This window comes from Colossoma macropomum, unplaced genomic scaffold (assembly GCF_904425465.1).
Source record: "Colossoma macropomum unplaced genomic scaffold, Colossoma_macropomum, whole genome shotgun sequence".
Lineage (NCBI taxonomy): Eukaryota > Metazoa > Chordata > Actinopteri > Characiformes > Serrasalmidae > Colossoma > Colossoma macropomum.
The window spans coordinates 31,310,800-31,323,900 of NW_023494810.1; the positions used below are offsets into that span (position 1 = coordinate 31,310,800).

Consider the following 13,101-nt stretch of genomic DNA (forward strand, 5'->3'; position numbering starts at 1 on the left):
ATGGTCAATACAGATATATGATATTTCTACCAAACATAGCAATTAATACTAGATCCACCTGGATTAGCATTATAGAGAAACATAGCATTTATTTACAGAGGATTATAAATGCAGTAAAATGCTGACATTTTAGTATAGTAGCCCAGCATCACCTAAACATTCTGCTCTTCCAGAGTACAATAAATACGTCATCAAATATTAGTTTAAATATTAGTTAAATCTACAAATCCGCCTGATGGGTTTGTTTTAAGCAATTGTCAGCCGACACTGATATGATTCCAGTATCATCATGTATCCCTACTTTCCTGTGTATATGGTATGATTTGTACTGTCAGCACTTCTAAAATGCCAAACTAGTCAACAAGTGTACAGAAGCTGCATAAACTCCTGATTAGAATTCATTCAATTACTTTATTTTTACCAATTATTTGATTTCTTTCTCCTGTTTATTTTTGCCAAAATTGAACAACCGTTTTTAAATGCGGCACCTCCGTTTTGCTTGTGCATTTTGTTCGTTCCAACTTGCCACAAACCTCAGAAAAGCAAAATAACATGACAGAAATCATGTACTGTTATATTTTTGCCATATCGACCACCCAAGCATGACGGATCCAGGGACATCTGATAAAGTAGCTCATCTCTAATGCAAACAATACATTTACAAAATCACTTAAATATATTACAGAATATGATTGACCTCTACGGTCATAATACTTAAGTGACTTCAGGCTGGGGTCCAGAGATTACAGAGATTTATAGATATGAAATCAAAACCAATACAATTTGATGTGATGCAAGACATAATCAGAGTATTTACTTGATGGATTTACATTAATATAATCAATGTTGCAGCCAGGTGGTATTACAATTGTCAAAGGCAGGGCAGTCTTTGGATAACATGGTATAACGTTCAGCGGGCAGGGTTTGGGGTGCATTTAGATAAACCACATGACAGTAGCTAAGGCTTCAGCATTACAGATGCATTGTAATCCTGGCATGTATAATTTATAATTCCTACAGAGCATTACCTACTAACAATAATAACGAAAAATCATAGCCATTTAACTGTGAGAACAGTGGTACCTAAATGAGAACGAGACAATTGCAACAGTATTTCCAATCTAATATAAACAAAGCATACTGGTCAAGCTTAGGTGTGAGCAGACAGTGTATGTATGTAAAGAAACAACAAACAAAGAATACTGTATCAGTACAGATCTTTTTATAGAGGCCTACAACTTTTAATATTTCCCCCCCAAGCGTTCCATCAGTTTGATGTTCTAAGGTGTAAAAACATTTCAGCAGCATTATGTTGTAATGACCAAACATGCGCACAAACTTCTGTGGCATTTATTAACCATAACAAGAACTTGACTTTGTAAGTTCAGCCACTGTGTAGCTTCATATTAGACATCTTAATTGCTGATACTTCATAAGTAACGTTCAGAAACATGTAGACTCTCCGTCACCTAAATAACAAACCCAAGTCATCTGCAAGACGTTACAGTCATGCCAAACTTCAGCTTGACAAATAACTCCAGAACAGCTACTGCATAAATCATCCCGATACTTCAGTGAATATGGAGCGCCAGTTGTTCTGACCTTGCTTTAGGGGAAGACTGTGACGCACGGCGCTTGCTCACTATGCACTCCTGGAAAAACCTGTTAAACGGTGAGTTTAGGCTGGTTTGATTTCAAAAACCTGTGCAATGGCTGCTTTGAGAATTTTCACCTGTGCATGTTTGATCTGAAGTAGCAAATATGGAAGGATTTATGCTTTTTAAGCAAGTGTAGCTGCCCAAAGTAAAAGTGTATACAGAGTTTAACACTAGCTCCATACTCCGAAGTAACGTTAGGAGGCGTAAAAAGGTTTCTAGCAAAAATTACAATGAACTAACTTTCTCTCTCTCTTCGGCAGTTTCACTCGACTGCCGCTCCCACAGTTCTCCACACAGAACTGCTGCTTTCCTCTACAGACATCAACAAGAGGTGAAACGAAAAAAAGCTTCGAGAGAGGTAATGCAAATGCAGCGCAAGTTTCTCGGAGCTAGTTTTAGCACTGCTAGATGGAGGAGAAAATAACAACAATTGGAGTTATGGAGGTAAAGAAATTCTCCTCTGCAGGCTTTCTGTAAAAAGATGTGCTGGAAAACATAGGAGGGAAAGCTGCCAGAGGCTATGGAATTCCTGAAGACATGACTGCAAGCAAAAACAGTTTCTACTGCCTCAAATGAAGCCCACACACAAACACACAGTCTGCCACACCCTATAATCATAACTGTAATGGTCACTGAACCTGGAAGAATTACTATAAATGGCGCAGTATAATTTATTTTCTAGTAGCCAAGATGGGCTTACAGCTGTTTCCATAATATTCTAATGCACGGTACTGGAATCTCCCTTCATCTTTCTCAAGCAGCTTAAAACACGCTATAAATAAAATCAACAATGCAAAGCATATCAGCTGATGAATGCAACTGAACTGATGGATAACATTTGTATTATTAGTTAAAAAAAGAGAGACAAAAAAGTAACTTAGTGCTGAGTGATATCGATAAAAGACAATATCATGACATTTTCAAAAAGAAACTGCCTTAATAAAGTTAATGACTATCTGACTAACAGTACTCTATGCTAAAAGAATGACTGTTGTGTTCTGTTTTTCTTAAAATTACATCTTGTATTGTACACGCAGTATTGTAGATATTAATCCCACATATTTTCCGTAAGAAAAACATACTATTTGTGTAATCTATTTTGAACTGTTCAATCAAACAAATCTGAAGCACTCAGCAAATTACAAACACTGCACCGAGCTAAGTTTTAGTCATCTATCAATAACATTAAAACTTAAATATTATTGCGACACTAATATCAGTACACTTGTACACAGAATATATGGCCAGAACTAATCATGCCCATACTGGTCTTCTGTTCCCCATTCTGAGGAGAATATACAGCTTTTCCCAGCTGCACAACTGCAGTCAGAATTAGCTGTGTGTACAGTAGCACAGCAAAAAGCAGAGTATGAGGTTTTTGCTTCTGTTTGGAGTTACTCTCGCCCTACTTCTCTCATCATCCCTGTCAGAGAGAGAGAAATGCAAAGAACACATAATTCCTTGCACATCTCAACATCCTGTCACACCTGTCAAATGCTCTCTGAAACACACACACACTCACAAACATCCACTTTATTTTACATGCATTTTTCTGAAAACAGCTTATTTCCCATCGCCTAAATGCTTTCAGAGATATCTAGGTAATTACATGTCAGGATTTGACAAGACAGAAGATAGAAAAAAAACACCTTCACATCAAAACAATGACAATGTTCAAAAGTAAAAGATAAAGTCAATTCAAATAAGACTATTTTAAGATACGCATCAAACATCCTCTTAGCACCTGGAGGGTTTTTAACAAGCCCAAAGCAACTGTTTTTTCCTTCACTTATCTGAACTGATTTTAAAGTCAAAAAAAGGAAATATAAGTCAATAACTAGACAAACAAGCAAATGCATGAGCAATCAAACACAAAAATGCATCTACTTCAGCACAAGCACAAAATAATAAACAAATACTGTTAATACTAATATTGTGATTGCACTGCTACATATTACTATTATAATATGACGTGCACTATTTAATCACATTGGTGAATCAATGACATGATATGGTTAAAAATAATTTACGGGCCAAATAATTTACTCTTGCAAATGGAGCCGTGATTGGTCAGGAGTATACGGTAAATAACAATAGGATTGGTTAGAAGGCTTATTTGCATATCGTAGTCTTCAATGATATCAGCACTGCAAAAGGCAACACTGCGATAACAATTAACAAGCTACATACTGTGCAGCCCTAGAGGTGAATGAACAGGTAAATCAATTCTGAAATCTTTCCATGGCAAGAAAATGCTTAGATATGTTGAGGCTTGTCTGTGGAAAGAGCTGCTGTACAAGCTACCGAGAGAAACCATGAGGGGAAATTTCCGTCACCCCCTGAGCAGAGAGAGGAGGGGGAAAAAACGAGGCTAGAAAAATGCAGGAAGAAGGATAATAAACGCAAGCAGTGCTGGAATTCACTTCGGCTCAGACCGCTGCGCCGGATTAAACCCTGATCAAAGTTCGGAAATCTGAGGAGATCTCCACTAATGAGCTGGTTAATGAACATTTTAGCTATTTAAAGAAAGAAAAGAGAAAGAAAAGAAGGAATGAGAGGAAGAACAAAAATAAGGATTCTGATAAGTGAATGAACATTTCAGTTATTGAAAACAAAAAGGGGATAGACAGAAATGCTTCCATTTCATGGAAAGAGAGAGAGAACGAGGCAGAAGAGAGGAAGTTTCAGAACCTAGTTAAAAGAAAGAAAAAGACAGACAAAGAAAAATGTGGAACTTTCTGTCAGGCTAATGTTTATAATACTGAGAACTAAGGTTCCATTGTTAATGGCCCATATCGTGGAAAACTTTTCTTTGAAAACGGAAATGTTGACGTATCTAGTAGATAAACATTGATAAAGTTTCAAAACATACCGTCTCCAGTCCATATACAGAAACTAAGCAGCAAAAACAGCCCGTTTGAAATAAATGTTTTTGTGATGTCAAACAAACCAAGGAGAACCAAGTTACAAGGAGTGTTTCAGCGCTGACACTTTTCTGAAAGCAGGGCAAACACACACTGCAGAATACAGGGTAGCCAATTAAGACAGAAAATTTGCATGTCAGTCTAAGACTCACAGCAACAAGGCATAAAGAGAGGCTGGAAAATGATCAGGTAAAAATGTATTTCTGCTTTATGTTGCGTAACCCTTCCATGTGTGATATGGTTCCTTTGATTGAAGCAGACTAGAAGAAAACAGCACAGCAATACTCAAGAAGAATAGGCTCATTAATATTATTAATATTGTCTGATACATGTGAGATTATTGCAATACTGAACCTTAATTTCATTTTATCTATGTCCATCTCAGACAGCAAGTTTGAAAACTCTCTCTAAGCTCCAGATTCACATTTCTGAAGTTGAGGGGGGGGAGGAGAAATCAATCTTCTCCCAGCGCCAGCTAAGAGCTAAAAACAGCAACTAAAGCTCCTCACACGTCCGCTCCACGGACAGGCTTCCTCTGGGTGCACCCGCCGTGGGACAGAGAAGAAAACAGACACGTCCCATCCACAGGCTCACTCAAAATCTAGTGTTTGGAGGGGGAGGGCTCATACGTCGCTGAGATCAGTGCCAGGTTTCCACCGTCCAGGCCATGCAAGGCTGTTCAGAGGCAAAATGTGACAGATTTAAAAAGGGATGCTCCAGTGTTTGCAAACCAGACCTCTATCTGCTGCGTCTGTAGCATTCAGTCGATTACCACAGTCAATAATTTTTGTGTTTCCCTGTACTTCCCAAAGAATAGGAAGTATGCTGATTCAAAACACACTTATACGTCAATGGGCAGCTGGTTCAATTGAAAGGGATACTCTATATGCTTTTCAACTTGATTTCTTTCTGCTGCATCTGTAATGTACAGTCAATTACCAAAGACAATAATGTCTGTGATGCATCTCTTTGTAGTTAGAACAGAACAGAAACCCCACTGACTGAAAATATTCTTACATAAGAAGTCAATGGGCAGGTGCTTATGCTGAAAAAGCCACTGGCTTTTATTATAATGCATGTTCTGAGTCAATGGGGTTTTTGTACTTTCATGATGCAGGCATACTACTGTCTGATCTATGATAGGCAACAAGAACAGCATACAGAAATACAAAAAAAGCTGGAGGATCTCACTCTTTCACTCACTCTTTCAGAGCTCAGAGATTACGTCTATGTCTGATCAATGATGCTGCACGATGAGAGCATTAAAAGTCCCTGCTATTAAGTTCTGATGCATGCTTCTGGGACACCAAATTCAACACCTAACGCCTACCAAAACTTACATTATGTGATGTCAGCAGTGACTCTCATGACTCAAATGAGGAGACACAGTGGTGTGGGTTTTGAGACATAATATGCAATTGTCAGTTGAGACAATGCAACTAGGCCTATGTCAGGGCAAGATATAACACTTTTTTTTTTTTTTAAAGTGGCAGGTTATGCCCTCACTGAGTGCTATTCAGGGACGTTTTATACACCAATTGCACACTTAACTGAAAATAATATTAACTTGCTTAGCAGACAAACTAGTACTTTAATCATAAACAGCGAACTAAATTAGAAATTATGTATAATTTAATGTCAATCATCTATGGATGAGTGAGTTCACACTCTCTGGTCAATATCAACGTTGATTTCACATTGATTTACTACTTTAACATGCCCTGGCCACCTGCTTATTTCTGACCCTTGTCAGTGTTCATTTCTACTAGTGCAATGAGATGTGACTTTTGGAGCATGGTCAAGATAGAATGACTGTACAGGTCAGATCGCTACCAGTAGGTTCCACAAGTCAGCAAAGCCACTAATGATCCAACTCGTCTGGCCGTGCGTCATGTTACATCCTCCTGAGACAGTGACTCAAATCCTGCAGCTGATGAAAGCTTATCTGCCCTGCTATTACAGAAGACATTCATTAAGATTGCCACATGTACCAAACGGCAGCAATTAGCCGAAGAAGATGGGGACTAGCGGGGCGGGGAAACTCCTAAGAAGACTTTCTTCACACAAGATCATAAACGCCCCTTCGGGCTTTTAGCTAACGCACCTGAAATCTGAGCTGCTCCTGTTTGGGGAACAAACACTATTATGCAAGATGATTAACAGCTTCTGTTCGACATTTGAGAGCCGAGAGGGGACGGCAAGCCAGAAAGATACAATATATGAGGATAGTAGCAAACGTATACATACTTTTAGATTCAGTGGGATTATTGTTTGTTATGATTCTTTAATTTTTATGAGTTAAAAAAGTCCTGATTCTACAGATCTCTAACTATAGCCTTTTATTTCCAAAATGGTATCTTTTGGAGAAGATTCTGGTCCGTTTCTACTGGGCCATTCCACAACGTTTTTACACCATTTGGTAAAAACAAACTGGTTTTGAACAAACAAAAATAAGTGCTACCCAGTCTAAAACTAAGCACTTTGCAGATCCTAAGATGTTGTAGACTGAAGTTTCAGACCTGTCCAGCAGTGTATATATTGCAAATCTAAACTCCAGGACTAGTATGCTGACTCAAGTTTCAGGCTCAATTTTTTACTACTGAGTTGAGTCTAACAAAGTTACATAGAAATCAGATAAATACTTTATACTGAACCTGTTTGGCAGCTAACTGATGAACCAGCTTCGTAGTATTTTCCCCCCGGCCTCCTGTTGTAATACATTACTTTACAGTTCAATTACAGTGATGGCTTAATTCAGCGAAGTCAAAATAAAAATCGCGAAGGAACTCGGACTCAGCAAACAGCCCAGCCTGCCAGCACTCAATCACGCCACACACAAGTTCAGCAAAAGAACCAAAGCATTACAACACACGGCTCCTGCCAGATTTTAGTTTCCACATTTTCTTCAGGCTCAGGCTCTTAGCCAAGCCTGCGGACTGGACCATGGGCCTGCTGAAAACACTCCTACCCTCCACAAACACACAACAATCCTCCGTTTCTGTCAAAACAGGCAGGAAGAGGGGAGCAAAGTGCACCCGCAGCGCGACCCCCACCACAGTGCTGCTCAGGGTCCGTGGCGGATGAGTGCCAGTAAACCTTGTCAAAATATTCCCCCAGATGACACAAGGGCAGACGTGGTGCAACCGACTGAGCCAATGGAAAAATCCCTGTTTCTGTCATGCCATTCACTCCCTTTTAAAGAGATGATACGAGTGTGAGCGAACACGCGAGCAAGAGTGAGAGAGAGAGAGAGAACTTTGACTTTAAAAGCCCCTTGTTTTACAATTATTTAGGATAAGTAGGGTTCATATCAGCATCAGCAATACCATGTTTATACAATTACTTACTATAAAATTAGTATTATTAAATATTCCACATTTGGAACGCTCTTCAACACCACAGTGTACAACCCTGCACCAAAGCTACAAACAGTCTAAAAGCAAATGTCTTAGCCGTTTTGTTGAGTTCATAGAAATTATACAGTTAAACGCTTATTAGCAGCGTTTTGAAATTCACTGGTCTTGAGCTTACGACATTACCTATGAGACGGTAAAATCCGCATATTTACATTTATACCGGTGTAGCTCACACACCCCAAAGAAAAGCGTGTTAAAATATGCAAAGAAGAAGAAGAGATAAGAAATTACATGCGTCACTGATGGACAGAAGACTTCTATCTACAGTCCACTATCACCATATAAAAAGAAAATGAGAGCGAGAGAGAGATAGAGGGAGATTTGTGGCATCGTAACCTATGACACGCATATAAACAAGACATCAACTTCATTTAAAAACAACCCTCAATGTCTTCTTTATTTACAATTAGAGACATAATGATCTACTGCTCTATTTCTCTGTTTTGTTCCGCTTTTTCCGATTGTTTACGTTGGAAGCAGTCTTGGCAACTTCTAACTTTAACAACCGTGCCAATAAAGCATGGATGAGAGAAAAGAGAATGGGTGTGAGTAGAAGTGGGTAGAGTAGGCTAAAAGTAAAAGAATTGTCAGTTCAAATAAAATGATGACTGCAGGAAAAGTAAAAGCACCCTCCCTAAAAACAAGCCACTGCTTAAGTACTGAGTAACAAAGAACCGCAGTGGAACTTCTAAATACACACAGCACCTATCAGCATTGACTGAAGTTTGTTCCGTTCTCCTCTTGGTCTTAAGCTCCAATGCGAGAGGTGTGAGTAACAGCAGAGATGCTGTCAGCTGTCAATGAAATTAAAGCCAAAAAAAGGAACTATCAATCAATGACTAACATGTAAGAAGAAGTAAAACCTTTAACATTTGAGATGTAGGGTTACAAATCCATTAAAACTAACCCTGAGTACATAAAACTGAGTCAATGCAACTGGACACTACAGGCTAGAGCCCTGTGCTTGAGAGAGGGAATGAGTGGGTATATGTATTAAGCAGAGATCAGTGCCAAACTCTGGCCAAGCATGGAGTAAAACGAGAGCTTCCAATCTGTTTAACTCAGACTGAGTTTACTCTTACTCAAACTCCTCCTTTGGATGATGAGGTCAAAGTAGGCAAAATTACCGAGTAAACGCTGAGTATCCTCTGGAATGACTTAAAGGGGAACTCCATCAATCTTTCAAAATTTCCTCCCAATTCAGTGGTTGAGATATAAACAGTCATTAATGGTTTGATGTGAAGTGGTTCACTGTACAGACTCATTTCTTTACAATGGTGGTGACAGGAACCAGGAGTCCCAACGTCAGCAACACAAATATAGGCATTTTATTAATTATCCAAAAACACCAGTGAACCTACACGTATCTTCTGAGTTTTTAATATGTAATGCTAATGATGGTAAAACAGGGGAAACCCTGAAAAAAAGGGGTTTACTATTGCCACAGAAAAAAGTCGTCATGTCAGTTTTACTATTTTGTCTATCCCTCCACAATGAATGGGTTTGAATAGACCAATGCCATAACTTTCTGTGAGGGAGCTTTTTCAGAGGTGGACGTCTGGTTCCTATCACTTCCACTGTGAACAATCCTGACTATGAAAGATTCTCTAAAACAGAGCGTTTCACTTAAACCCAATTTGAACGATTCTGTTGACATGTTAACCATTTAACTATACAGAAATTTGGAAAAGTCGGTGGAGCTTCCCTTAAGACTCAAGGTTTAAATGGACAGATGTGCTCAGCTTACCTAACAGCAGGAGTTTCACTTCTTTCGCCGCTTTTTCTCCGTCTTCCCGGAGGGTTTTGTCGATACCCCGGGACCTTTCGGCCGCCGCTTTGTCCTCCTGACTGACTGTACACCCCATGAGTGCTCGCTTCAGGGCGCCGGAGGTTAGCAAAGATAGTTTACAGAGAAAAAAATGAGGATTTTACCCCCCTTTTACTCGCTGTTTCTGTTTGTTTTGGGCCTCTGGCCGCTTGAACGAGCTAACTTCCCTCTTTTTTAAGGGAAAAAAGTTAGCTTACTTTATAAACTCTTCAAACTCTGCACAGAAATATGGGCTGAAAAATAAATGACCGTTACAGATGTGTTCAGATTGGCGTTAGCGGACTATATAGCTAACAACTTAACGAAGATAGGAAGGGAAAAAAGACGAAAAAACACAAAACTCGTACTTAGACTACTTCTAAGGATCCCAAACTGAAGAAATTAAGTAGTTTGGCATCACAAACAGAGCTTAGAGAGCGCTAAATAAACGCAAAAACCTCATAACAAATCCACCAACGGCCAAAAATCACTTTATGGAAAAGAATTTCAAACGGTCCGCTCGCGCGCACGCAGCTCGAGCCCTGCTGAAAACGAAACGGCTCAGTCAACAACGCTTCCAAATGGAGGCAAATGGAAGGAAAAACGCCGCGGCGCGTGGATTTTCCAGTCCCGTTTCCTCCTCCACGCCTCGCTAACAATCAGTGTCGCCCGAAAGCCCTCCGCTAGTGCGCCGTTAGAAAGCCGCGGCGCCCCGCTCTGATTTTTCTCTCCGTTTGCTCAAGCCGCCACACCCGAATAGCTGAGAAGTTCCTCACAACCACAGAGCGGGACACGCTCACAGCCCCGCCCACTGCCTCTGAACCGCGGGTGCATATGGGAAATGTAGTCTTTCTGTTATCTTCAATTTTTTTCACCTGTTAAAATGTGTTGATTATACAGAGCTGTAATTATATACTAAGAAAGACTGGTGTAGTTCAGAAAAAAATGTTTTTATTAATTGCAAAGTAGCATGTGAGTTTTTATAACGGTAAAGCAGCTTAACTCCACTATAAATAATGGAATATATAATAGTGGAGCTGCCTCATATACATTTTTATTAACTCTTTTTTTTATTATTTTTATTGTTTGGTTGCTTATGTCATCCAAATGATATCCTAATATGTGGGTTTTTCTTTGTATTTTTAATAGTTGTTTTTTACCTATGCAAAATGCATATGCATTGCTACTTGTATGCAGTCTTCCAGTGATAACCTAATATCAGATTTGATTTTTTTGGCCTCGTAATACTTGAAATTACTACTTTAAATGAAATTAATACTTTAAAATTTGTCTTGTCTTGGTAATATCTCACAAAGATATGCAGTAGCATATAATGCAATATTTAACTTTATTCTGTAATTATAATTCCAGTTTTATTGCATTTACTATCATCTCATAACTGCTTAAGCAATACTGCATATAAACCACTTAATTCCAATAGATGCCACAATTTTGAACTTCCCTTCCTTCCTGTTTCCCAAACAGGATTCTGTATCAATAGATAAAGTTGTCACATTTAAGTCGTGACCTCACCTTTTAAAAAAGGGCTTTTAAAAAATATCAGGTCTGTTCCAAGTAAAGGTTATGTTCTCTCTTCCAGTTGGAAAGAGCTACAAAGGAAAAAAGTGCATCCTGGCTAAAAGTAAACGAATCCGATGTGTCAAAAGTAGAGTAAGGTGAAAAACATTAGCTTTTCTCTACTGCCCCCATGTGGCCACATATTTAACATGCAGGCTTTCAGAATGGCTCATCTCTGAGTCATTTAGAACAAACTACCACAAAGCAAACATTTTCAGGGCAAAATAGAGCTGATCAAAGCATGATGAGTTAGAAAGGTATTTAGTTCTATCCGGGGCCTATATGCACAGCTTTTAAGCTCTTCTGCAAGGCCCTAGAGGCTGTTCCACCAGCGGAATGGAAATCCAGTCTGAGATTTTTAATTATTCTAATTAAATGATATACACCGATCAGGCATAACATAATGACCTCCTCGTTTCTACGCTCATTGTCCATTTTATCAGCTCCATTTACTATATAGGTGCACTTTGTAGTTCTACAGTTACAGACTGCAGTCCATCTGTTTCTCTGCATACTTTGTTAGCCCCCTTTTACCCTGTTCTTCAGTGGTCAGGACCCGCATGGACCCTCACAGAGCAGGTACTATTTGGGTGGGTCATTCTCAGCACTGCAGTGACACTGACGTGGTGGTGTGCTAGTGTGTGTTGTGCTGGTATGAGTGGATCAGACACAGCAGTGCTGCTGGAGTTTTTAAACTCTGTGTCCACTCACTGCCCACTCTATTAGACACTCCTACCTTGTCAGTCCACCTTGTAGATGTAAAGTCAGAGACGATAGCTCATCTGCTGCTGCACAGTTTGTGTTGGTCATCCTCTAGTCCTTCATCAGTGGTCACAGGACGCTGCCCACAGGACGCTGTTGGCTGGATGTTTTTGGTTGGTGGACTATTCTCAGTCCAGCAGTGACACTGAGGTGTTTAAAAACTCCAGCAGCACTGATGTGTCTGATCCACTCAGACCAGCACAACACACACTAACACACCACCACCACCACATCAGTGTTACTGCAGTGCTGAGAATGATCCACCACCCAAATAGAACCTGCTCTGTGAGGGTCCATGGGGGTCCTGACCACTGAAGAACAGGGTAAAAGGGGGCTAACAAAGTATGCAGAGAAACAGATGGACTACAGTCTGTAACTGTAGAACTACAAAGTGCACCTATATAGTAAGTGGAGCTGATAAAATGGACAATGAGTGTAGAAACAAGGTGGTGATCATAATGTTATGCCTGATCAGTGTATTTCCTCCCTGTAACTCTGTTATCAGATGAACTAAGACACTGTTGTCCCTCTCTGTGTGAAATGTTACTACTCTGTGTTGAGCTGCTAGTGAGCAATGAGGGGCGAAAGGGGAGTGCTATGAAAACAATTCACACTCTCTCCACTACACAGGAGAGAACACTGTCTTTATGAATACATAAATTTAGTAAATATGTGCTGCATTAACATTCATCAAAAAGTCCGTCAAGAGCAGCTGTGTTGGAAGACACCATGCAAACACTTTGGAAAATAAAGAGGCAAACAATTCTTCTTTTTTTTGTCATTGTTTTTTATTGCAACATTGTTTACAGTACAATAACCGCCAGCCATGTACTCAACATATGGAGAATAAAGAAAAATAAAAGACATTTAACTGGCTTTTTTTGTCCAAAAAAGCACTTTTTTAAAAATTATTACACTGTTTGTTTGTTTTAATCACCAGACTAAACTTCCTCTGT

General features: G+C 39.5%; 1 protein-coding gene across 2 annotated transcripts in view; it reads right to left on the reverse strand.

Annotated features, from left to right (window-relative positions):
- The window catches only part of gnai2a (guanine nucleotide binding protein (G protein), alpha inhibiting activity polypeptide 2a), an 84,370-nt gene extending 73,773 nt beyond the window's left edge, over positions 1–10,597 (reverse strand). Inside the window, exon 1 of one of the 2 annotated variants that reach the window (XM_036559505.1) lies at positions 9,746–10,597. In XM_036559505.1, coding sequence (XP_036415398.1) covers positions 9,746–9,863 — 118 coding nt within the window. In that variant the 5' untranslated portion in view covers positions 9,864–10,597. Of the gene's footprint in view, positions 1–7,236; positions 7,665–9,745 lie in introns of those variants that run through there. The other variant, XM_036559506.1, reaches the window with a different exon arrangement.
- Between the last annotated feature and the right edge of the window lie 2,504 nt (positions 10,598–13,101).